This window comes from Geotrypetes seraphini, chromosome 2, assembly GCF_902459505.1.
Source record: "Geotrypetes seraphini chromosome 2, aGeoSer1.1, whole genome shotgun sequence".
NCBI lineage: Eukaryota > Metazoa > Chordata > Amphibia > Gymnophiona > Dermophiidae > Geotrypetes > Geotrypetes seraphini.
Window position 1 is genome coordinate 223,337,967 of NC_047085.1, and position 27,462 is coordinate 223,365,428.

The following is a 27,462-nucleotide window of genomic DNA, read 5'->3' on the forward strand; positions in this document are numbered from 1 at the left end:
CGACATGGCAAATGAGGTTCAACATGGATAAGTGTAAGGTAATGCATGTCAGTAACAAAAATCTTATGCATGAATACAGGATGTCTGGTGCAGTACTTGGAGAGACCCCCCAGAAAAGAGACTTGGGAGTATTGGTCGACAAGTCAATGAAGCCATCTGCGCAATACGCGGTGGCGGCATAAAGGGCAAACAGAATGCTAGGAATGATTAAGAAGGGAATCACGAACAGATCGGAGAAGGTTATCATGCCGCTGTACCGAGCCATGGTACGCCCTCACCTGGAATATTGCGTCCAGCACTTGTTGCCGTACATGAAGAAGGACACAGTACTACTCGAAAGGGTCTAGAGAAGAGCAACTAAAATGGTTAAGGGGTTGGAGGAGTTGCAGTACAGCGAGAGATCAGAGAAACTGGGCTTTGAAAAGAGGGGACAGAGGGGACATGATCGAAACATTCAAGATAATGAAGGGAATAGACTTAGTAGATAAAGACAGGTTGTTCACCCTCTCCAAAGCAGAGAGAACGAGAGGGCACTCTTTAAAGCTAAAAGGGGATAGATTCCTTACAAACATAAGGAAGTTCTTCTTCACCCAGAGAATGGTAGAAAACTGGAACGCTCTTCCGGAGACTGTTATAGGGGAAAACATCCTCCAGGGATTCAAGACAAAGTTAGACAAGTTCCTGCTGAACCGGAATGTACGCAGGTAAGGCTAGTCTCTGTTAGGGCACTGGTCTTTAACCTAAGGGCTGCCACGTGAGCGGAGTGCTGGGCACGATGGACCACTTGTCTGACCCAACAGTGGCAATTCTTATGTTATCTCTGAGACCTGGAGGAAGAAAGATATCCAGTAGGACACTGTCATACCAGAGTACAAACTATATTGCAGTAATAGGATAGATAAAACTGGTGGAGGCATAGCATTATGTTTATGTTTAAATCATGTTTATCGGAAATGATAAACAAAACACAACAATTGTAAAGCACACAATATGTCTGACCACAACATGAAGAGGCAAATCAAGGCAATGTAAATAGGTAAAGCCTCAGTATCAAATTTCAACATTTCCAGATTTTCCATGGTCTCCCAGGTCCACCCCCAACCACTCAAAATCCCCTCCCCCCCTGTACACTATCAACAAATACAATTGAATGACCACAAACTGAAATTAATAAAAATTCAATATTCTGCTTCTAGCAACATGTGGAATAGAATTCCAAAAGGCTCCCAAGTCTGCTGAAACAATTATCCTTTAGATGAAGTCAGACAATGAACCTCTTGTCTTTCCAAGGTCAGTAAAGCTATCGTATGGGCACACCATACGCTCCATAAAGGTGCATCTTGTGCCAAAAAAAAAAAAAATCACTCTTCCCCACTGTTTTCACCTTGTGAAGGAATCTTTGGACTCCCTTGCGAACAGGTCGTGTCCCACCAGGTGAGCTGAACAGGAAAACCAGGGACTTCCCCAGTCCACAGTCCCAGTGTTGACGAATAAACACCATTATGGCCGACCAAAAGGCCCAAACCACAAGGCAGTACCAAAATATGTGTCTCAGAGTCACCTAAGCCTTATGACACTTGTGGAAAGAGTCATCAGTTCTGTAGGAGGCCATATAAGCTTGGCAAGGCGAGATGTACAGGCACAATAGAAGCTTATATCATATTTCCCACAGAAGCGAGCCATCTGGAATTCTACAAGAAAAGGTAACATAACATCAGAGAAGAGGCTCAGAGAGCACACTGAAGATCCTCAGACCAGGTTTCCACCAGTAGCTGATCGGAAATCAGGGTTGCTGCCTGCCGGATAGTTGCATGATGGCGTCGAAGGGGTACTTTGCCAAAGGAACTGAAGGAGTAAAAAGATGATAAACACTCTTGCTTCTCCTCAATCAAATGTGTTGATGACAGTGAGCTCAGATAGTGATGCAGCTGATGATGGGCAAAGATGTCCTTATCACTGAGAAGGATTTGAGAGACCGTTCTGGTGTCAAAACATGGCAGAGATAACAAATGCCCCTGTTTTCCCAGTCCAAAAAGCTCTTATTCATAACTGGCAAAAAAAAATCTGGGTTGTCCCTTAGAGGGAGGAATGGGGTTATATTTTGGGACAAATTCAGATAGTGGCAAGTCATGTATTGCTTAGGGGGCGCATCAAAATAGTCTTTGAGATGCCCTGGTAGTTGAGCTGGGGATGCATGCAATATCACACTAAAATGCAATGTGGAGTGCAGCTGTGTCTTCACCTCAGTGAGAGAAAACATAGAAGAATTACAATACCAATCACTGATATGTCTCATATGGCCAGATAACATCAAGTGCCTAACATTCAATAAATCAAGCCCCCCTTTCTCTCTGGGCAACATTGCTTTAAATATACTAAGTCTGGGGGGTTTCCTTGCCACAGGAATTTCTGAATGATTCTACGCAGATAGACCTCATCCTTGCAGCGTAGGGTCACAGGTAGCTTTTGAAGTTTATATAACTACCTCGGGGCTATCATCATGTTGTACAAATGAACTTGGCCTAAGAGTGAAATTGGAAGAGATTGCCACAAGGTCAATTTATAAAAGGTGCATATTCATGTGATATAGCTCAGTGAGGTTGTGTGGAATCAAGATACCCAAATATTTCAGTGTGTCCCCAGCCCACATCAAAGGAAAAACTACCCCGCCAATTTTCTCGGACCTGGGCCTGCACTGGGAGAACTAATATCTTCTGGACATTAATTCTAAAACTGGATAGGGTCCCATAGTCACAGGCCATCCAAGTAGATTATCCAAGGAATACTCTGGGGTTGTAAAGGTGCAAAGAAGGTCAACCTCAAAAGCCAACACCTTGAGCATCCATCCCCGGACAATGACCCCACGAATAGAGTCCTCTGACCGGATCATACAAAGAAAGGGAAAATTCAGTGTAAAGGAGCCATTGACCAGCACCAAGGCCTTCATTGCCTCCAGAAAACACCCAGAGAGACCAACATATACCAGAATGGAAAATAATAACTGCCAATTCACCTTATCAAAGGACTTTTCAGTGTCTAGACCAGGGGTCTTCAAAGTCCCTCCTTGAGGGCCGAATCCAGTCGGGTTTTCAGGATTTCCCCAATGAATCTGCATGAGATCTATGTGCATGAACTGCTTTCAATGCATATTCATTGGGAAAATCCTGAAAACCTGACTGGATTCGGCCCTCAAGGAGGGACTTTGGAGACCCCTGGTGTAAACTAACCAAGATGGCCAGGACTTTGCACTGCTAGAAATATTACATCGCCAACAAAAACTTTCTAATATTAAGGACCAAATGCTTCCCTTTAACAAAGCTCGTCTGATCATCATGGATTGAGGACAGATGCTGTGATAGACGATCAGCCAGGATTTTTGAGAGAATCTTGAGGTCTACATTAATTAAAGAGATAGGCCTGAAAATTGTCTTGTCTGTGGCCAAGAAAATGGGCCTGCTCAATATGAAAGAGCTCTGGGCGATCCTTTATGGGAGCTCCAATAGCAGCCAGTGCCCCAGGCACCATTTCAGAGAATCCAATAAAACACAGATCATCCAGTTTATCTGCACTGATGCAAGAGAGGTCGAAGAATCCGCACGCTGAGTCCCCGCCAAAGCTACAGAGTCCTCCAAGGCAAACACAAGCTCCTCAAGCACAATAATCTGCTGAGAAGATTCAATCAGGAGTGTCTCCACTGAGCTGAGTTGCCTGGAAAACCTATCCAATCTCTGTTCCAAAGCCTGACCCACACCAGTAGCCAGTTTAAGATTATGTTCCGCAGCCAAGAGCTGCGCAGATGGTGCAGCCCTCTGCCTCAGAAGCCTCATGCAGCAGGGATTACGATGAACCTCTGCGCAAATCATTTGTGTGCAAAATTTTTTTGTGCATCAATTGCTCTTTTATAATTGCCCAAAAATCGGATCGGAGTGGAATCACCTGGTCTTATCGATTCTGTTTAGTGCATCTAGCCCCAAGTCTCATGTGTGAAAAAAACATGAAGAGCTGTCATAGCAAGGAGGATAAAACTGATGAACTCACTGAATGGCAGAAAACAAAATGGAATGAGCATAGGGGAGTACCAAAAAATGCATCCTCTTTGCTTTATGGAAAAAAAAAAAAGACTGTCTTGGACCCAAGTGATGTTGGTAGGCAGGAAGGCATAGACATCTAGAATAAGTTAACTTTGATGAGTGTGTATGTGCTGGGGCTCCATTGGATAATATTACCTACACGTGAGAATAGGTTGTTTGCTTGTCCTCATAATTTTTTCTGTGCATTAACTATATGGAAACATGTTAGGAATGTTCCCACAATTATGGTGCAGTTATCACACAGTAAATGCATAACTTTATTACACTTCAATAAAAGGAGCCTCTAAGCTTCAGTGCAATTTTCTAAAGTGGAAGTGCTGTTTGTCTGACCATGCTACAGACAGAATGATGTACAAAGGAAAGCATTAAAAAAGATTTATTCCAGTCTATTCTTATGGATTCACCAAGATGGTGACGTGTTCAGGCAAGAGAGTGACAGAAAAGACAGCTGCCACTACAGTAGTGGCGATTCTCTATCACCAGAGGATAATTGTATGGGATGGGGCAGATGGTCAGCAGCATTGTTTAAGTTATCAGGAAATACAAAACATTTTTAAAATTAGGGCTTGCTACTTTTTAATTGTTTTAATTTTATACAATCACAATGTTTTCCTTTAAAAATAATTAAAGTACCAGACTACAAAACTGTACACCAGAGCAGCTCAATTCTGGCCCTCAAGATCCAAAGGTAAGCCAAGTTTTCAGAATATCCTCAATGAATAATCATGAGAATGATTTGCAAACCAAGGAATTGGTGCATGCAAATCTCTTTCATGCATATTCATTATGGATATCCTCAAAACCTGGCCTGCCTGTGGACCTCAAGGATGAGTATTGAGTATCTGCTGTACACTATCAATACCTGCACATTTTGGGTACCAAGCATGTATTTCTTTTTTGTTGCATGCTATTTTCTATAATATAGATATCAATTTATATCTCGTACAGTGCAGTATTTTCTAACGTAATATGAAATGCAAAGAGGAACACAAGTCTCTGGATGTCCCGGATAAATCGTTTATTCAAAACTCTTTAAATCAGGCTAAAAAGCGACCTAAATGTCATTTAGGTACAAATTGTATCACTGATGGTACATGATCACAAGAAGTGAGACTTGGACCCTACACGGTCTGCGTTTCGGCAAGAAATATGCCTTCTTCAGGGATCCTAATTTGATGGACAACAATGTGAGATACCTAATGCCACAAATGAACTTTGTCGACGGATCATGACTGGAGTAGAACTTCCAAAATAAAGTGAAACTTACAAACATCTTAAAGGCCCTTTTACAATAAACTGGGCTTAGCACATTCTAATGCATGATTTTCCTTCTTACCAAGTCCATTTCTAGCATTTCCATAAAATAGAACATTTTCAATTTTTTTTTTAAATTATTATTTGTAGGTCATATACGAACTTTGTAAATGCAAATTAACATGAGAGTACTTTCTGCCTCCTCTCTAGGTGGCGCTAAAGGCTCCTGTGTTAAACTTACATTATTCAGTGAGCATGTGCTAATGTGAGCACAAGCTACCTGAATCGCTCCTCTATGCCCACTGTCTATCCCCTCCAAAAATAAATATTACAAAAAAAAAAACAACCACATTATAAAATAATTACCACATAGTCATAACATGTAAGAGGGGAAATTACTGCAAGACACTTTAGCATGTTCTGCAGTGAGCCTTTTTTGGTGCACTAAGGCAGTGTTAGGGCAAAGGGACCCTTGAATTTTTATGTAAACTTACTTTATTATGTGCTGCTTTTACTAAGGTGTGCTAAATAGCATTTAACACGTGCTAATCATAAGCACTCCTTAGTAAAAGACTCTTACATACAGGTATCTTATGTATTAAGTCACTATTAATTCATAAGGCAAATCACTCCTATTTAAGATAATTATTGCGATACAAAACACGTGCATATTGAGGGCTCCTTTTACTAAGCTGCGTTAGGGAATTAACGCACTGAATTGCAGCGCACGCTAAACCTTAACGCCAGCATTGAGCTGGCGTTAGTTCTAGCTGCGTAGCACGTGGTAATATCCTGTGTGTGCTAAAAACGCTAGCGCACCTTAGTAAAAGGAGACCTAGGCTACATGTAAAATATAATCCCAGTTTTCACAACTAATTTAAAAATTCTTTTAACCTGAAAAATATGAAGAGGTGACATTAGAATTAGATTACCTGATCATCATTTTCATCAGAAAAGGTTATCGAAGTGAGCTTGTAATTATTTTTCAACAAAAATTCATTCACTAGGAAGTTTAGCGCTCTTTTTTCAAGAGGTTTAATTGGATCCTAAAACAGACAAAAGAAAACATTTGATACCTTTTATTTTAACTACTAAACTAATATTTATGTTTTCTTCTTCATGCTCTTCTCATGCTGTTAAGAAGCCAAGGACTAGATGATCAAAATGCACTGTGCCTTTAACGATAGATGCTAAACCAGTTTTAACCAGTTAGTGTCAAAGTATTTTACCTACTGATGCACATAATGGCTCCCTGTGGTCTTTTTCGTGCTTCCTTGAAGCCTCTAACTGCTATACAAATGTTTTATAATGAGGTCATTAATATTAAAATGAACACTCCGAGCGATAGCTTGGTGATGGCACCAAATGATATGCAGGTTTTTAATGCTCCAAAATCACTGACAGGTCTGGAGGTGCCAGTAGTGTTTAAAAAAAATAAAAAAATCTCTGAGCGGCAGGGGAAGTCCAAAGCAGCCACCTGCCACTCAGCAGTTTGGTACTATTATAAAAAGTGTATACTGGATAAGAATACTTAACCTTGCAGACTCATGAGTGGATAAATGAAAAAGCCTCAGCCCCACCACTCCACCGCTGTAATATCTTGTTACTGCGGGAAGAAATTACGTGGTGCAATCATCACTGGCTATTTCATTCATTTATAAGTGCTTTTTGTTTAAATAGTATGTTTAAATAAATAATTTATTAGGTAATAGTAAGAAATACTGAGGTTCAGTGTACTTATCTTATGCCAGCTAAACCCTGGGAACATGACCCGACATGTTTCGCACCGTCTGTGCTGTATCAAGGGTCCCCCGGGTTGCCTATGTCATCCGACTCTGTCTATGTTTGTAAAAGAGCAACTCATGAGTCTGCAAGGTTAAGATTCTTATCCAGTATACACTTTTTATAATAGTTCTGGACTTATACTGGAATAAGGACTACTGAAACTAGTGCCATAGTTCTAGTGAACTCAGCTGTTTGGGGTAGGAAGAGTAGGTTTTTTTTTTGTTTTTTTTAATGGGTACAGATGTTGTACATGTGTTACATCTGTGAACAAAAAAAAAAAAGTTGTGTTCTGACCCCCATCCTGACAATGCCTCCCCACCCACCAAACTGGGAAGGGGAAGGCCTGCCATTTTGAAGAAGCGGGCCTGCCGACAAGAGGGAATGGACATTGTTGAGGGGGACTTGGCACAACTTTTTTTTTATGAGTACAGATGTGCATGTGTAACATACGCACATCTGTGCCCATTAAAAAGAAAACCAAACTACTCTTCCTGCCCCAACAGCTGTGCGGCAGCAGGCTGCTTTGGGGCTTCCGTTGCTGTCTCTGCGCACGTGTCAGTCACTTTCTCCAACGACTAATCGGATGGGATTTTCACAAACCTCCACGACCCTCATTTGCATGAGAGGTTTTTGGAGTATTGGTTGCCGTTTTGAAATCGGACAATTTACCAGCACCACAGTGACCCATGGGATTTTAACAGCAATTTTACAGCATCTGGTCCCAAGTAGAAGCTTCAGGATCAGATGATCCTAGATATGGTTAAGAGCAAACCTTTACCCATTAAAATGTTCATATAAACCCTACAACCTATTTGGTGGTACATTTGTGTAGTGGTAGTAAAAAACCCTATTCTATTTGTCACCAGGTGGGAGACAAGTAGAGCTGTCCCCTGCTGCTAGGCCCAAAACATACAGAAGAGGCAAGGTTAGCTGCTATAGGATAGCAATGAAAAAAAATAATGGCAAATAAAGAAAAACAATCTTAAAAATACACAAATGGAACATAAAATGATGTTATTAACTATTTTTATCATGCTCCTAAAAATTGTGGTTGAATTCAAAGTTTATATACGTATATATTTTTTAAAGAATTTGATCCTAATATTAAATAGGTTCAATCAAATTAAAATTCTAAAAGTGAATGATAAGATCCTAAGATAAATACCACCTAGGAAATAAAGGCAAGCTATAAAATATTTTTACCATTTCATATACAGTGGTACCTTGGTTTACGAGCATAATTTGTTCCAGAAGCATGCTCGTAATCCAAAGTACTCATATATCAAAGCAACTTTCCCCATAGACCATAATGGCAACGCTGACAATTCGTTCCAGAACCCAAAAGGTGCCGAGGATAGTGGCGAGGGGTGTCCCAGGGGTGTGTACCTGTTGGGTGCCAGGTTTCTAGGAAAGGTCTCCTCCGTCCGCCAGCCGCTGGAGAACCCCACAGTGCCGCTTCGGGGTGATGCCTCTTCTGTCCGCCAGCCGCTGAAGAACCCCTGAGCCCACACAGCGTCGCTTCAGGGGGATTCCTCTTCCGTCCACCGGTCAGTCTTCCATGCCGGGTGCCTTCTGCATGTTGGAGAGCCTATGAGAGCCCACGCAGCCGAGTGCCGTCCCACCTGCATGTTGCGTATGATCACAAGAACGTCAATGATTGACGTTGTGCGTGATCATACACAACGTGCAAGTGGGACGGCACTCTGCTGCATAGGCTCAGATAGAGGCTCTCCAACATGCGGAAGGCACCCGGCGTGGAAGGCTGGCCGGCGGACGGAAGAGGAATCCCCCTGAAGCGGCGCTTCCCGCAGCTGTAAGTGCTCGTTTATCGGGGCAGTGCTCGGATTGTGAGACAAAAGTTTGCCCGGTGTTTTGCTCGTCTTGCAAAACACTCGCAAACCGAGGTTCCACTGTACTTGCCTCTTCACCTCTCTGTCATAAGTTGGAAGTAGCAGCTATCTCTCAAGATGCTAAGAACTTCCTTTGAACAAATGTGCACTTGAACTCCTACAGTTAAGATTGCCTTCTTGATATGCCAAACCACCTTAAGGCAGTAAAATCCTTGTCCTGCTCCTGAACCATGGTCTCAAACAAACATGATTACAGGTTATGCAATGGTTTGGTACCTAGATACATACTTTATGGTTCTTGAAAACAAAACCCAAACAACTTAAATGATCAGATATTCTGGTTACCAATGCTAATTGAGTAGTCACACAATTAAATGTCCCATTACAACTACTTACCTGAATTTCAGGACTAGATTTATAATTTTTTCGTTCCTGTAAGGGAACTTCATTTTCTGAAACAAAAAAAGGATTAAAGGTAAACGAGACAAATATTTAGATAAACATCTCTCAGAAACTTCTACATTGTTAAATACCAAAGACTAAAGAAAAGTTTTATGTACACCACCTGCAGCCTGAGTCAGGTTGACTCGGAGCGCCTGAATAGTCTCCTTAGCTTTCCGCAGTTCAAACTCCAGGACTGGACAAGGTTTTGGATTAAACACACACAGGTATCCAACCAAGGAAAGGGAAACAAAAATAAAAATAAAAAGCAAGGATGGGTGGTGTGAAAAAAAAAAATACAGTTTTGTATTGAGAACAGAAAGCATGCAGTCTACATGAAAATCATGAACACATGCAGTAGAGAGTCAGCTTGAAAGCAAACTGGTGAACATTTCCTATAGACAAACAAGACAACTAGATTTCTATAGTTCCAGAATTACAAGAAGTTTATTCAAATATTATTTTAAACTTAGCCTTATATTAGCCTACTACACAAAAAAAGGTGCAAAAGTGCAAAAATGCCACCTTAGTGCTTTTTCTTGCTTGTATGCCTAATACAGTCTCATCTGCTGGACTTATTTTGAAAAGCATTTTGATGTTTTATTTAATGTGTTCTGATATACCAATATATTTGATATAGGGCTGAAGGAAAATTTAAAATTTTAATCACAATCAATGATGTTGTCTGTTAACGATTAATCAATCGTAATTAATATGTAAGATTTTTTAATGAAAATACCACACACATAAAATTCCTGAAATGAAGCATACGCTACTTGTTTATCTGTAGCTTCCTCTCTTGTCTTATCTACTATGTAGTCCCCCATTTCCTCTCTGTACTCACCCTCTCAGCTCTATCCTTTCTCTCCATTCTCTTGCCTCCAGGCCAGTGTCTCTTCTTTTCTCCACTCACCCCTCACTTACCTCTATGCATTCAGCTTCCCCTTTATTATCCTCAATCCCATCAATGGATCTCTCTCCTCCCTCCCCACTCCTTCCCCGATTTCAGCATCTCTTTCCCTCCTTGCCCCCACCCCAAAAATTGGACTCAATATCATCAAGCTTGTGGCAAGCAAACCTCTTCTGTACCATTTTGGTCTCTCTCTCTTTTTTTTGTAATGTCAGAGAACTCTTTAGGCACATGTACTGTTGAACTACTATGGTTCCATAGTCTTGCAAATGACAGAATCTATAGCCGACTTCCAGGACATAAGATAGCTGTTTTTATGGGGTTGCACATTTCCCCTAACAGCCAGTCTCACTGTTAAGTGTTAGTATACAGCTAATTCCTCATAACTGGAACTGCATGTAGACAGCTTAGAGATAGTTGCAGCTCGCCACAATTACTAGAGTCCTATGAATACAAGGAAGTAGATTTACCAGATAGTTGTGGAATAGCTAAGTTGCTGTAGCAAACTACACAAAACAAGAAAGCCTTATTGTGAACTCTGAGGTTTATACTATCAGACCTGGTAGTTTAACAAGCCAGTGGCAGGAGCAAATAATGCAGCACAGACCGAGAAGCTTCCCAAACAACCACTGTAATAAGTTCAGCTGAAAAAAACCCAGAACTTATCAGAATCCAAAGTTCAACTCAGAAAAAGCTGAGGGAGAACAAACTCGCAGAGAGCCACAATAAATACTGATGTCTGTGCCTCATCTAAAAAGAAGGCTGGTACATACATAACGTAGGTTCCTTTAATTTGCTGACACTGTAGTGGCAGGAAGAGTGGGGCTAGGTGACTTGGCATCATTTTGTATCACCACAATTTAAAAAAAAAAAAAATCATCAAAATCTTTGTTATGAAGAAAAAGAGCATAATCCTTTTAAAAGGAAACCCCTGCTCTAGCGATCAAGAGATGAAAATCTGGATCAAGAGCTGGATGAAAGAGCAACCAGGAGTTGAACAGTACAGCGACATGGGAATGGTTATACTGCAGTAAGTACCATGGTAATGGGGAGAACTTTTAAAAAAATCTCCCAGGAATACCGCAGTAATGGTAGATCATTCTGCGATAGTGCCACTACCGCATCCCTGCGGTAATGAGGAAACCCTCCTCGAGTCCCCATGCTTACCGGCTCAGCTTTTGCAATGTTGTGTCTCTCCAAGTTGAACAGGACCCTGGCAGTGGGAGCGATTCCCACATGCTGCCTGCCGCTGACCTGGAAGCTTCCCCTCTGCCACAACTTCCTGTCTCTCTGCCTAGGCAGGAAGTGGCAGAGGGGAAGCTATTGGGTCAGCGATAGACAGCGTGTGGGAATCACTGTCGCAGCTGGGAACCCATTTAACTTGGAAACGGAGGGCCATGGGAGCCAAGCTGGCACTTTTCCTCTGCAACATCCTGTCTTTGTGCCTGAAGACTGCAAGGGGGGTAAGAGAAAAATTCCACATCCGATTGGGAGGAGGGAGGAGTAAGGTAGAAAGTTACCAAATTGGGAGAGGGAAGAGGAAAAGGAAGATCAAGGAAGAGAAGGGAGGAGAAAGATGCCAGCCTATGAGGTGTGAGGGGGGGGGGGGGAGGAAAGGAAGGGATACAGAGGTTTAGAGTATGAAGGAGGAAAATAAGAACATAAGATTGCTAGGTCAGACCAGTGGTCCATCGTGCCCAGCAGTCTGCTCACACGGCAGCCCTTAGGTCAAAGACCAGTGCCCTATTTGAGACTATCCTTACCTGCGTACGTTCTGGTTCAGCAGGAACTTATCTAACCTTTTCTTGAATCCCTGGAGGGTTCTTTTCCCTATAACAGCCTCTGGAAGAGCGTTCCAGATTTCTACCACTCTCTGGGTGAAGAAGAACTTCTTTACGTTTGTACGGAATCTATCCCCTTTTAGCTTTAGAGAGTGCCCTCTCATTCTCTCCAACTTGGAGAGGGTGAACAATCTCTCTTTCTCTACTAAGTCAATTCCCTTCAATATCTTGAATGTTTTGATCATGTCCCCTCTTTTCAAGGGAGAAGAGGCCCAGTTTCTCTAGCCTCTCATTGTACGGCAACTCCTCCAGCCCCTTAACCATTTTTGTCGCTCTTCTCTGGACCCTTTCGAGTAGTACTATGTCCTTTTTCATGTACAGCAACCAGTGTTGTATGAAGTATTCCAGGTGGGGGCGCACCATGGGCCGGTACAGCAGCATGATAACCCTCTCAGGTCTGTTTGTGATCCCCTTCTTAATCATTCCTAGCATTCTGTTTGCCCTTTTCGCTGCCGCCATGCATTGCGTGGACGACGTCATTGACTTGTCTACAGTCTACAAGTACTCCCAAGTCTCTTTCCTGTGGGCTCTCTCCGAGTACAGAACCAGACATCCTGTATTTGTGCATATGATTTTTGTTACCGACATGCATCACCTTGCACTTATCCATGTTGAACCTCATTTGCCATTTTGCAGCCCATTCCTCGAGTGTGTTTATGTCTTGTTGTAGGTCTTCGCAATCCTTCTGTGTCCTCACTACTCTGAATAACTTTGTATCGTCTGCAAATTTAATCACCTCACTCGTCATACCAATTTCCAGGTCGTTTATAAATATGTTGAAGAACACGGGACCAAGCACCAAACCCTGCGGCACTCCACTCGTGAAGCTGTTCTAGTCTGAGTATTGTCCATTTACCCCCACTCTCTGTTTCCTATCCGCCTACCAGTTTTTTAATCCACGTGAGTATATCACCCTCAATTCCATGGCTCATAATTTTTCGAAGAAGACGTTCATGGAAGGAAAGAAGAAGAGAAGGAGCATAGGTGAAGGAGAGATAGAAGGGAAGGAGACAGATACCAGACTTGGAGGGAAGGAAAGATGCCAAACCATATGGGAGAGGAGGGGACAAAGATAGAAGGGAAGGAGACAGAGATGCCTTGGAGTGGGGTGGGTGGGAAGGAAGGAAAGGAGAAGAGAGGAGAGAGATACAGAATATGGGGGTAGGTAGAGAAAGTGAGAGAACAGATAAAAATAGAAAGAGGGGTAAAGCTGGAATGAATCATGTATAAAGGAGAGGGAGCACAGGTTGAATGGAGGGGGGCATGTGATGAATGGAAGTGGTAGAAAAAGAGGGTAGACAGTGGATGGAAGGAAGAGATGACAAAGGTAGAAAAAAATACTTTTTTTTGCTTTAGGATAATGTAGTATTGTAGCTGTGTTGATAAATGTTTATAAAAAGAAAATAGAAATAAGGTGATCTTTTTATTGGCCAATTTTAATACATTTTTGACTAACCTTTAGAGACCACAAACCACTTCCTCAGGTGAGGACAGGATACCTTAACAGCAGACTACATTACTCCCCCGATATTCGCGGGGGTTCCATTCCAGGAACCCCCGTGAATGTTGAAAAACCATGAATACAGTTTTTAGTGGAGGAGACAGGAGAGGGCAGCAGGAGCGCCGGCGGAAGGAAATCACTTGCAGTATGCTCCGACCTCTTCCTGCACTAAAGTCGGGCCTCACCAATCAGGAGATGCGTGTCAAAGCAGCTCCTGATTGGTGAGGCCCGACTTTAGTGCAGGAAGAGATGGTCGGAGCATACCGCGAGTGATTTTCCTTCACTCACCGACGCTCTGGCTACTCTCTCCTGTCCGGTCATTTGCGGTCGGAAAATACTGCGAATGACAGGGACTGCGAATCGCCGACCGCGAATGACCGGGGAGCACTGTACTGTACCAATCTGAAGGGGGTTTTGGCCTCTGAAAGATAATTGAAAATTGTATCAGTACAATAAAATATCTTATTTTCCATTTTTTGTTTTATTTCCGTTTGCTAATTTGTAAAACGGTGATTGTTATTTGCCAGTTTTATTCAAATGTACATCTATCTTTATATTTTGCACAGTATTAGGGGACATGCGCCACAGTTTCTGTGCAATTGCAGTGTATGCAGTCTGACTTTTTGGTAGCTCAGTTTAACTTCTGTCTACAAATTTCAATTTTTAGTTTTTGATTACTTATTCCATTTTGAGCGAGAGTGTATTTGTATTGTGTGTGTATGTAAAAGACATGGTTTTCTGCTAGCATTGACTATATTTCTTAGAGTCATTTAACTGATGAATGCTAATTACAGAGGAAATTGGAGGTGTATTAGGCTAGACTAGAGCAACATGAAATCTTCCTTTATGCTGTAAGCAGGGAGATGCAGAGAAGAAAATTAAGACTGCTGGAACAGTGAGGGGAAAAATACAGAAAAGGTGACAGGATAGGATTAGTTCGATTCACTGCAGGAACGGAAAAAATATTTTGGTGCAGGGAGGGAATGGTGATAAATTTTGGTCCCCACATCACTCTCTATGCATGGCTTGTCTTTATCCATTGGTCAAGGGACACAACACCTACTTGTCTAGACATATTCAACCAAACATTTGAATATTTTTTTGAAAACATTATTAGGCAGATATTCAAAAGCCCTTAAGCAGTGAGCATCAAATGTTGACCCCAGAAATGTTGTTTTTTTTTCCCTACAATGTTGGCATGGACAAAGCTTAATGCTTCTGCCTTATGAATAAGTAAATGGCCAGAATGTGTAAAGGTTTGAATTTGGGTGAGATTTGAGGCTAGCTGTGGGTAGAGGCAAGTGTTATATAATGAAATGCAGCCACTCAGGGCCGCCATCAGAAATTTCTGGGCCCCTTACTGAGCAATCCTATTGGGCCCCCCACGCACCCCTTCACCCCCCCTACCCCCCCTTATTCCATGGGCCGAATACACACATACTTTTCTCTGTCGCCGCACTCTTTGACCAAAAGATTTGTAAGCCTGCAACCACGTCAAGGTAGACTCTTTCAGCAGCTCCCCTCCCTCCCCCTTACCTTTGTGGCCAAGTCAAAATGATCTACCAACAATAAAATTTTAAAAACACAAAGCACGCTGTACGCAGAGAAAATGTTAATTATCATTTATATTCCGCGGGTTTTCAAAGAGGTCAAGGCAGATGACTTTATGCAATGTCACCTCAGTAACAACTATACAAAAATAGACAAATTTTCCCCCTCCCTTTTTACTAAAACGCGATAGAGGTTTTTAGCGCAGGGAGCTGCGCTGAATGCCCCACGCTGCTCTCAACGCTCATAGGCTCCCTGTGCTAAAAAACGCTATTGCGGTTTAGTAAAAGGGGGCCATAGTGCAAAATATAGACAGCATATATAAATTCTCAAAGCAGACACATTTTCATCACTAAATTGAAAATAAAATCATTTTTTCTACCTTTGGTAATTTCATCAGTCTCTGGTTGCACTTTATTCTTCTGACTGTGCATCCAATATTTCTTCCCTTCTTTCAGCCTCCTGTATGCTTCCTCTCCTCCAGACCTCATTCCCTCCCCAAACTTTTTCTTTGTTTCACCCTGCCCCTTCTTTCTTTTTCTCTCTCTCCATACCCCCTTTCTTTCTGTATGTCTGTTTTTCTCTCTCTCTCACCCTGCCCCCTTTCTTTCTCTCTCCACACCCTCTTTCGTTCTGTATGTCTGTCTTTCTCTCTCTCTCCATGCCCCATTTTTCTTTGTTTCACCCTGCCCCCTTTCTTTCTTTCTGGCTTCCTGTCCCCCCCTTTCTTTCTTTCTTTCTCCCTGCCCTCCCCTATGCCACCACCATTGGGAAAATGCTGCCACAGCCACTGGGGAATAGGCTGCCACTGCCGCCATCAGAAACAGGCCGGCGCCGAGTTTGCCCTGCTTCTCTTCCCCGCGGGGCCGACCAACTCTCGCCACCCGACGTCAATTCTAACGTCGGAGAGGACGTTCTAGGCCATCCAGGCAGCGATTGGCTGGCCCAGAACGTCCTCTCCAACGTCAGAATTGACGCGAGTGGCGAGAGTTGGTCGGCCCCACAGGGAAAAGCAGGGAGAACTCGGCGCCAGCCTGTTCCCGATGGCGGCGGTGGCACTCAAGTGGCTAAAGAGCCGCAGTTTGCCGACCTAGGGAGAACACTGGAGGGTGGCCAGCTGTGCACCCCCTTAAGAACATAAGAACATAAGTAGTGCCTCCGCTGGGTCAGACCACAGGTCCATCACGCCCAGCAGTCCGCTCCCGCGGCGGCCCAACAGGTCATGACCTGTCTGAATCACCCCTTGGTTTCTCATCGAAGTCCTATCTTCCCATCAAATTCTTGACCCTTTGTCCCCGCACCCCTTTTAGTACCCTACGATCCCTTTGTCCCTCAGGAATCTGTCCAGTCCCTGTTTGAATCCCTGTACTGTATTCTGCCTGATCACTTCCTCCGGGAGCGCATTCCATGCGTCCACGACCCTTTGGGTGAAGAAAAACTTCCTTGCATTTGTCTTGAACCTATCCCCCTTCAGTTTCTCCGAGTGCCCCCTCGTACCCGTTGTCCCTCTCAGTCTGAAGAACCTGTCCCTATCCACCCTCTCTATGCCTCTCAGGATTTTGAAGGTCTCTATCATATCTCCCCTGAGCCTCCTCTTTTCCAGAGAGAAGAGACCCAGCTTATCCAGCCTCTCAGCGTATGGGCAGTTTTCCAGCCCTCTTACCAGCTTCATTGCTCTTCTTTGGACTCTCTCAAGTACCGCCATGTCCTTCTTGAGGTGCGGCGACCAATACTGAACGCAGTATTCCAGATGCGGGCGCACCATCGCCCGATATAGTGGCATGATGACTTCCCGCGTCCTGATTGTGATACCCTTCTTTATGATGCCCAGCATCCTGTTGGCTTTTTTCGCCGCTGCTGCACACTGTGCGGATGGCTTCATTGATGCATCCACTAGCACACCCAAGTCTCTCTCAAGTCCGCTGTCTCCCAGCAGTGCCCCCCCCATTTTGTAGTTGAACAACGGGTTCTTATTTCCTATATGCATGACCTTGCATTTCTCAACGTTAAAGCGCATTTGCCATTTGTTTGCCCAGTCTTCCAGCTTGTCCAGGTCCCTTTGCAGGTCCTCACACTCCTCCCTGGTTCTAACTCTTCCGCAGAGTTTGGTATCGTCCGCAAATTTTATAACCTCGCATTTTGCCTCCGTTTCCAGGTCATTGATAAATATGTTGAAGAGTAGCGGCCCTAGCACCGATCCCTGTGGCACACCGCTCGTGACTCTCCGCCAGTCTGAATATTGGCCCTTCACTCCAACCCTCTGCAGTCTACCTGACAGCCAGTGCTTGATCCATCTGTGTACATCCCCGCCCACCCCATGGTTCCACAGCTTCTTAAGCAGCCTTTCATGTGGCACCTTATCAAAAGCCTTTTGAAAATCGAGGTAAATGATGTCCATGGGTTCCCCTTTGTCCACCTGACTGCTTATTCCCTCAAAGAAGTACAGTAGTTTCGTAAGGCATGACCTTCCCTTACAGAATCCGTGCTGGCTTGTTCGCAGTAAGTCATTTTTCTCGATGTGTTCGCAAATGTTGTCCTTGATCATCGCTTCCACCATCTTCCCTATAACTGAAGTCAGGCTCACTGGCCTATAGTTCCCGGGGTCACCCCTCGATCCCTTCTTAAAGATAGGTGTGACATTTGCCAGTTTCCAGTCCTCCGGCACCTCTCCTGTTCTCAGGGATAGGTTGCAAACATGCTGGATTGTGCCTGCTATTTCCTGTCTTAGTTCCTTTAGAACCCTTGAGTGGATCCCGTCCGGTCCCGGCGATTTGCCGCTTTTTAGCCTGTCTATCTGTTTGAGGACATCCTCCTGACTTACCTCTATATGCTCCAATTTTTTGGCCTGTTCCCCCCTCATGAGCTCCTTTGAGTCCGGTATATTGGATGTGTCTTCGCACGTGAAGACCGATGAGAAGAACGTGTTCAACCTCTCAGCTACCTCTTTGTCCTCCTTAATCACTCCTTTCCTATCCCCATCATCCAACGGCCCCACCTCCTCTCTCGCTGGTTGCTTCCCCTTTACGTAACTGAAGAATGACTTGAAGTTTTTTGCCTCCCTGGCCAGCCCCTCCTCGTATTCCCTTTTTGCTTTTCTAACCTCTCGGTGACATTCCTTTTGGCAATTCCTGTGCTTCTGGTGATTTTCCTCCGTTGGGTCCTTTTTTCCATCTCCGGAAGGACACTTTCTTGTCACTTATTGCCCTCTTTACTTCAGTTGTCATCCAAACCGGGCTTTTTGACCGCTTGTTCTTACAGCCTTTCCTGAAACTGGGGATGTACAGGTTTTGTGCTTCCTGCAGGGTGTCCCTGAATAGGGTCCAGGCGCTTCCTACAGTCTCCATCCTAAAGCTGTTCTTGAGCTTCCTCCCCACCATTTCCCTCATGGCAACATAGTTCCCTTTCCTGAAGTTGAGCGCAGTCGTTGCGGCCCTCCTCACTATGGGTGTCCCTCTTTCTAATGTGAATCTGATTGCGTTGTGATCACTGTTGCCTAGTGGTCCTCCCACTTCTACCCCTCTTGCAGGCCCCCCTAATCCGTTAAGGATGAGGTCAAGAGTAGTTCCCCCTCGCGTCGGTTCCTTGACTAGTTGTTCCATGAAGCAGTCCTTCACAGCTTCTACGAATTCCGTTTCCCTGGTGCAGTTGGAGTGACCCGTACTCCAGTCTATCCCCGGGTAGTTGAAGTCCCCCATCACTGTTACATTTCCAGTACTGCATTCCTGCTTCAGTTCCGCTTCCAAGTCGTGTCCAACTGCATCCGGCGTACCAGGTGGACGATAATACAGCCCCAGTTTTATGTCTGCACCTTTGGTTCCCGGCAGTTTGACCCATAGTGATTCCAGCCCCTCTGCCTTTGTCGCCGTATCCATCCTGACCGAGTAGATAGAGTCCTTTATGTATAGTGCTATGCCTCCCCCCTTCTTGTGGGTCCTATCCCTCCTGTAGAGCTTGTACCCTGGCAGCGCCACGTCCCATTGATTGTCCTCTGTCCACCAAGTTTCCGTAATTCCAATTACATCCAGGTCTTCCCCTTTGGCCATGACTTCCAGTTCACCCATCTTGGCCCTGAGGCTTCTTGCATTCGTGTATAAGCACTGTAGGTCCCGGCGTTTGTCCCCCACCTCTGCTTTTACCTGGATCTCCTTCCCTTGAGTTTCGGGCTGTTCACCCGTTAACTGTGCCTCTGCTTTACCCTCATCCTTTACCCTCGCAAATTTCTGCCTCCTCGTGTCCCCTCCACTCCCCTTCCCCGCTTTTCCTCGGAAATTTCCTGCCCTGCCAGCCCCCTCCCATGTTCTTGTCCCCTGGGCCTTGGTTTGATCCCTCTTGCCTTGTGGCTCCTCCTTATTGCCTTCTGCTTGCATTTTGGTTCCACCCCGCCCCCCGGAATCCCCCTGCCACTTAAGTCCCTCACAGCAAGTTGCTGTTACCTGGTGCTTCCCTCGCTGTCTGATCTCGAGCTCCATCTGTTCCCCGTCCTCTTCCCTGTAGTAGTCTTCCTGTTCAGCATCCTTTCTGGATACCGTTGTCCGAAGCGTCATCAGGTCTGCTGTCGGCTTTCCCCCTCTCTTTAGTTTAAAGCCCTCTCGATCTCCTTCTTCATGTTGGTTGCCAGTATTCTTGTTCCCACCGTGCTCAGGTGCAGGCCGTCCCGCCTGTAGAGCTTGCTCTTTCCCCAGAAGGACGACCAGTTCCTCAGAAAGTGGAAGCCCTCATCTTCGCACCATTTTCTCAGCCACGCATTCACATCCTGGAGCTCGGCCTGCCTCCTTGCATATGCCCTCGGGACCGGCAGGATATCCGAGAAGGCTATCCTCTGTGTCCTCCATTTCAGCTTCCTTCCCAGGACCCTGAACTGGTCCGTTAGCGCAGGCATGCTGAAGTTCCTCCGGCTCACATCATTTGTTCCGACGTGGATAATTACTGCTGTCTCCTCTGTTTCGGCTCCGTCCAGGATCCTCTCGATTCTGTCGGCGATGTCCTTTGTCTTGGCCCCTGGGAGACATGTCACTAGCCGGTCCTCTCTCCCTCCGGCCACATGACTGTCCACCTCCCTCAGGATTGAGTCTCCTACAACAATTGCAGTCTTCCCCTTTCTCAGTAGCCTCCTCTGCCTCAGGTCCGTATCCTTGGTGTATCTTGGTGCTCCTCCCTCGGGGTCCTGGTTCGCCTCGGCCCCCCTCTGTTAGTTCGGCCTCTCCACTGGGTCCATCCTCCGATGGGTTGTGGCTCTCATCATCTAGGGACGCCTGTCCGTGATGCTGCTGGTCCTTCTCCTCCACCCTCCTGTAGGCTTCTTCGATGTATCTCTCAAGGTCCCTCACCTGATCCTCGATGGAGCTTGCTGTGTCTGGTTCCTCAGGCGCCTGGCCTGGCTCTTCTAGGGCGTACAGCCCTTCCAGCTCCTGGACCCTGGCCTGCAGTCTCCCGACCTCCTTTTTCAGGCTCTTCAGTTCCCTACACCGACTGCATATGTACTCCCGCCTTCCCGAGGGGAGGTAGTCGTACATATGGCAGTCCATGCAGTACAATGGAAAGCTCCGCTGTGATCCGGCTGCCTCCATTTCAGTCTATCTGCTCTGCTCTCTGGTCTTTCTCAGCTGTCCTACTCTGGTCTCCGCTCCCTCCTGCTACTGATGTCCTCTCTCTCTGCCTGCTGGTGTCTCTCACTCTGCCTGCTGCTGCTGCCTGCCTGCTGCTGCTGCCCTGCCCTTGGGACATAAACCCAGGGCGGGGCAGGGTGGACACCCTCCCCCACCTTGGTATGCCACTATCTGTACCTCACTCCCTCCCTATGACCAAAAATTTTCCTTTCTTCTATTCCCCGTGTACACTACCATCTCTTTCCCTCCCTTCCTTTCTCCCAAGTCGATGCCTTCTGTGCCAAAAACCCATTCCCTCCCCCACCTCAGCATCTCTTTCCCTCCCTTCCTCTCTCCCAAATTCATGCCTTGTGTGCAAAACGCACTCCCTCCCCCCTTTTGTGTTCCGCGTTTGCCTCCCAGCCCATCTTTGCAATTTTCTCAGCAAAACGGAACTCGAGCCGCGAGGCTTGTCTTCTGTTTCCTGCCTGCCTACCGCGCACAATAGCCGACCGGAAGTATTCTCGACGTCAGCACTGACGTCGGAGGGCAGGCTTTGCTTAAGCCCTCCCTCCGACGTCAGCGCTGACATCGGGGAACACTTCCGATCGGCTATATGTGAGCGGCAGGGCAGGTAGGGACAGAAGACGAGCCTCGTGGCTCGAGATGTATTGAACTCTGCGGGTTCACCGTCCAGCTCTCTCCTGTGCACCTGGGGCGGCCCGCCCCCTCCCTAGACTGTGGCCTAGGACCCTGGGGGAGCCCGGGCCCCCTGTCAGCTCCGGGCCCCTGAATTCAGGACTGGTAGTACTGCCCTGATGGCGGCCCTGCAGCCACTACTCATATAATTTATCTATGTAACTGCTCTCCATTGTTTAGTAGCAACCCACAAATAATTTGTTAACATGGTATATTTAATTGATTCTAGTAGTACAAAGCTATGTGAAACAAAACTGTTGATGTTACTATAGGCACAGAGATCCATAAATGAAACTTTCAAAAAAAATTTAGACCAAAAATTAGAAGTAGGCTCCATGACATGCTCACATGTAAGCTAGAAAACAAGGCAACATTAAAAACAGCTTATTTGCTTGTATGCTCCTCTTGAACCTGCCTCTGATCTTGAGCTATGGTCTCCTAGGATACACCTATTCAAATACAGTGGTACCTCGGTTTACGAGTGCACCGGTTTGCGAGTGTTTTGCAAGACGAGCAAAACACTCAGCAAACTTTTGTCTCGTAAACCGAGCACTGCCCCGATAAACGAGCACTCAGCAATGGTGGCCCGGGGGTAAGTACTTGCCTGTGGATGCTGCACAGCGATTCCAAAGTGGTGCCTTCCTTGCCTCGGGGTCCCCATGTGGCTGCCCTCCTGCTTCGGCAATGCCTCTGCCGTCTGTCAGCGCTCTCCCGGCTCCCATCTAAACTGGCCATCCTGAATGAGCATGCGCGCGACTTCTCTCCTAAGTCAGCCGCTGCCCCAACAACACGCTCACCACGTACAAGCATGCAGGACGTCCTTGTACGTGGTGAGCGTGTTGTCGGGGGAGCGGCAGACTTAGGAGAGGAGAGAGAAGTCGCGCGCATGCTCATTCAGGATGGCGGCCGGTTTAAATGGGAGCCGGGAGAGCGCTGATGGACGGCAGAGGCATCGCCGAAGCAGGAGGGCAGCTGCATAGGGACCCCGAGGCAAGGAAGGCACCACTTTGGAATCGCTGTGCAGCACCCGCAGGCAGGTACTCACCCCTGGGCCACCATTGCAAACTTCGGTTGTGGAACAAATCTTCTGAGTTTGCATTAAAGCCTATGGGGAACTTTGCTTTGAAAAACGAGCATTTTGGATTACAAGCATGATCCTGGAACGGTACCACTATACTTCTTTTTAACAATGCCTTATACACGGAACTTTGTATAAAACCCATAAAAATTCACTCTCCTCTTTGTATATTCCTTTTTTCTGAGGGTAGTTGGTCATATTTGCAATTTTAAACCTCTTCAGCATCCCTTTGAGTCTGCTATTAAAGCTTGTTCCAGCTTCATTGAAAATTAAAGCTGCTGCAGGCTAAGATAATCAGCCTTATGCATTCATGTCTGTTAAAATGACCATGCAGTTGCCAAAATAAAGCATCAGAAAATTACCAAACTAAGAGCACATGCAACACCTGCCTGGAATAAAAGTCTGGAACAGGGGCCTTTAAGATTCTCACAGACTGGTAGCTAATGATTAATGACCATGCAGTCACTGCACAGGGCTTAGACAGGACACTCTGTAGTTGGTAAAATGTTCATCCATTTAAAAACTACAAGGGAGTGCTGAAAAGTTCTAAACCCAACCAACTTCCTAAATTCTGTGTGTTATTTTGCCACTATAGCTGAAAAAAAAAAGTGTTATTTTATTTTGCAAAGTGCCAATTTGCAGAATCATAATGCTATGTTTTGACATTGTTTCAGATCACTAATTGAACTATGTCAATGAAAAATGTGTAGAATTTTCAAGTGTGACACTCCGAGCCATCATGAAGTTCCTATTCCTGCAGAAGAAAACTCCAAAGGAAATCCATGAATGTATGATGCAAACATTAAGTGGCAAAGGCTCATCATACTTCAAGGTGAAGAAGTGGTGTGCAAACTTTCAGATTCAAGACTGAAGATGCAGCAAGACTGGGAAGCCTCAAATGGTGCCAACTCTTGAAACTGTTGACCATGTCCACGACTTGATTTTGGAAGACTGGCAAATATTGGCTAAAACAATTGCTGAGATACTACAGATATCCTTGTATGAACTGAACTTCAACTTTATTGTTCTTCTCTCCAATAGGAAAGACTGCATCCCACATCAATACAACTCTTTATTTCACATTTGCAGGTAAGTATATCCACCAAAGTGTTGAACTTCTCCATAAATTTCTTTCTTCTCTGGTTTTGCTGGCTTGTTCCTACATGGATTTCAACTTTGCTTTAATCCTAACATGGCTGTTTATAACAGGACCACCAAAGTTTGGATTTGCTTTGTACCACTGAGCAAGAAATCCAGTCTTTAGGTCATTAGCCACTTCATCAGTTCTGTAATTTCTTCTGTCTTGATCACTGATGTCTCTCAAATACAACCCATATCTAATCCCTAACAGTTGGCAGTTCAGCTACTGGTAGTTCTCTGCCTGATCCCACCAAATAATATAAATGAGTCCAAACTTGCAGTCTTGTTTTTCTTTTGGACATTTTCAATATTAGATTATCACTATGTTGAAAACCCATCTCTTCCTTTGCTGACAATCTTCACCTCAAAGTAGAAGATGCCACAGGCTGCTGGTAAGGGGTGGGTAGACGAACCGAAGCAGCATATTTGTGATTTTTTTTTCCATGACTTTTGTAATGTACCCGCAGATTGTTCTGTGACAACCCTATGTAGTTATATTTATCCTCAGGGCTCCACGAATGTGGCAGGGGGGTCTCATCCTCGTTCACTGAGGGGTACAGCCACTTCAGTCGCTCAGTCAGTTTGTGTTCTTGATAATTCAGTGCCGACTGTCCCCCATGTAAGCTCCCAACTCTCTGTTCCGCCATCTTCAATACACTACCAACACTCAGGCATGAAATATTGCTGTCCCCGCCAGATTCCAGTCTGCCACCATGTCAGACGTCAACACGCTGCCTTGGGTTCTAGCCTGGAGGGAGGAGCGCTCGTGAAAATGAATGCTGAGAAATCTGCAATGGGAGTAATAGCGGGTATCTTGTCGCTTCTAACTCCCCCGGTGGTGATCCTAGAATCTATTTGGCAAGTCTTGCAAAGGCTCGACGGAACGCTGACAAAATCTACACAAGAGGTACTTAACTTTTCAGAGAATGTTGATCATTTGTCTAAGAACATTGAATATATTAAAGAAGACTCCACAGAGCAAATACTACAGGTTAATTCAGTTATAAATGGTTTAAAATAAATTACATCTACTTTGATTAAGATATATGTGCATTGGAAAATGGAACAGTTTGAGAATTTTAATAGGTGGCTCAAAATTTGTGTACTGAATTTTCCTAAATCTCCTGCCTTAAATTCCATTGATTACTTTAAAAAAAATATCTGAGATATTAAAGATTCCTCAACAAGCTATTCCTCCAATCAGTAAGATATACGATATTCCTAATGTTGCTACTAAGGCTGCGGAGGAAGGAAATACAGTCCAAGAAGAACACGTGAGAAGAGACTTGTCTGCCATGTTGGAGGAATCACTTTCTGAAGTAAAAGAAAGGGTGACACTACTTGTTTCATTTGTTTTTGAACAAGACTTGAACTTAGTAATTCTCATTTACTTTTTTCTTCGCAAAGAATTTGGATCAATCCAGACATTTAAAAATCCACACAAGATAGTAAAAAGGAGTTCTTGTCTATGCGAGAGGAAACTAAAAAATTGGGGGCTTCCTATTTACTAGTTTACCCCTGTAAATGTTTGATTCGTTATCTGGGGATTAAGTACACCTTCTTTGTACCATCACAGTTAAGAGCCTTTCTAGATCTTAAAAAGATTTCTGGTGATTTACAGACTTAACTGGATATATAATGGTTTAGTTGTTCATAGTTAGCTTTCTTTTTTTTTAGTCAAGGTTTATTTATTAAAATTTTTGCATATATCAATACAGAAAGAAAAACATGAACGGAACATCATGAGAATTATAACAGCAAGCAGATAGGCGCAATAACAAGAAACTGGAAAAAACAGTAGTATAGTTCATACAGAGAACAACAATAGGGATGCAATGTCTCAAATATGTCGACTGAACCAAGAAGGCCACAATATGGGTTTTTTATCTATTTGAAATTGATGATTACACCACAAGGGACAGAGGACATATTGAGCCCATGGATGTTCTAAGTTTTTATTCAGATTCATGAGAATGGTACAAGTGGTTTGGATTAAAGGATTATATACAGAGCGTTGTAAGCGAGAGGAGCCTAATAATTTAATAAGGGGGATAGGTTGCATGTGAGATAATTCTAGACATAACCAATTTGGAACATCAGTATGGTCAGTATTGCAAAGCCATTCTGTACTCTGTTGTAGTATGAACGCTTTATGGTATAAGCTCAGATCAGGGAAATTAACTCCACCAGAACTTTTTGGGCCTTCAGTTTCTGGAGAGATATTTTGTGAGGTTTGCTATTCCACAGAAAAGTAAGCATAAGTTTTTCTAGTTGTTTATAAAAGGAAGAAGGAAATAGTAGTGGGAACATGTTCAATAGATATGTGATTTTGGGAACAACTATCATTTTCAGTGTATCCAATCTGCCCCACCAAGATAAGTGGAGAGGAGACCAGGTGGATAGTAGGTCTATAACCTGGGATACTAACTTAGCAACAATCAAGTTAGAAGTGATTTTGAGGTCACGATCCCATGTAAAGGGGTGGGAAGAGATAGTGAATGGAACATAGACAGTATTGAGGGGCATGAGTTCCGTTTTGTCCCAGTTTACCTTCTAACTAGACAAAGGGGAAAATATGTGGATCAGTTGAACTAGGGACGATGGGGAGGCCTTCGGCTCCGAGAGGTATAGCAAGATATCATCGGCATATACCGAGAATTTAAATTCAATATTTGCTATAGTGATACCTTTAATGGAGGAGGATTGTCTTATGGCTGATAACAGGGGCTCAACGGCTAAATTAAATAGCAGTAGGGACATAGGGCACCCCTGCCTGGTGCCTCTGTGTAAAGTGAAAGGGGCTGAGGGTTCATCATTGCCTATTAATTTAGCTATGGGCTGACAGTATTACAGTTAGATCATATGTATAATATTTTCAGGTAAATTAAATCGTTGAAGTACACAAAAAAAGGTACCTCCACTCTACCCTGTCAAAAGCTTTTTCAGCATCCAAAGAAGCTACTAACAAAGGGTGTTGAGCTGACAGGGCAGAGTGGAGTACATGACACAATAATCTGGCATTATCTGCTCCATATCTACCCTTTAGGAATCCCACTTGATCTCTGTGGATTAATGATGGCATAGCTTTTTCTAATCTAAGAACAAGTATCTTAGCAAATATTTTATAATCAAGATTCAATAATGATATTGGACAGTAGTTTTTCACCAGTTGAGCATCTCTATTCGGCTTTGGAAGAACTATGATGTTTGCTTCATGAAATCGATGTAGCCGAGCCGGGAAAGCAATGAGATCTTGACAGTAGGCTAGAAGATGTGGAGTTAGCAGGGATGAAAATGATTTATAAAATTCTGACGGTAAGCCGTTGGGGCCCTGGAGATTTCATGTAACGCTTGCTGTTGGGTTAGGGACACTGAAGGCAAGTCTACTGATTGAAGGAAGTCCAATATAGATTGCTCCGACGAGGAGGAATCAGAAGTGTATAAGGATTCATAAAAGGTACGGAATTCCTCTGGTATGTCTTGCATGGTGGTATGTAATTTTCCTGATGGGGATTTGATACAAGTCACATGATGCTTTGTTCGCTATCCCTTCAGGAACATAGCAAAAGACCTGACTTATTGGAGGAAGCATAGTATGTAGCGGATCGGCGAAACAAGGAGGCAGAGGCAAGTTTACTAAAGAGTTCATTATATTGAAATTTGAGATGTAAGTTTTTGTACAAAACAGGGACAAATTTATCATATAATTGGGTCTCCTGGAGATGAATATCCACTTCTA

General features: G+C 44.3%; 1 protein-coding gene across 10 annotated transcripts in view; it reads right to left on the bottom strand.

The window, feature by feature from the left end:
• Window positions 1-27,462, bottom strand: part of RELCH (RAB11 binding and LisH domain, coiled-coil and HEAT repeat containing) — a 403,047-nt gene that overhangs the window by 322,009 nt on the left and 53,576 nt on the right. For all 10 annotated transcript variants that reach the window (XR_004538476.1, XR_004538477.1, XM_033934993.1 and 7 more), the window contains 3 exons: window positions 9,546-9,617; window positions 9,377-9,432; window positions 6,278-6,391 (listed from right to left, as the gene is read on the bottom strand). Coding sequence is in view for 8 of the 10 variants with exons in the window: in XM_033934993.1 (XP_033790884.1) it covers window positions 6,278-6,391; window positions 9,377-9,432; window positions 9,546-9,617 (242 nt within the window). In the remaining 2 variants the exon portion in view is untranslated. The remainder of the gene's footprint in view (window positions 1-6,277; window positions 6,392-9,376; window positions 9,433-9,545; window positions 9,618-27,462) is intronic.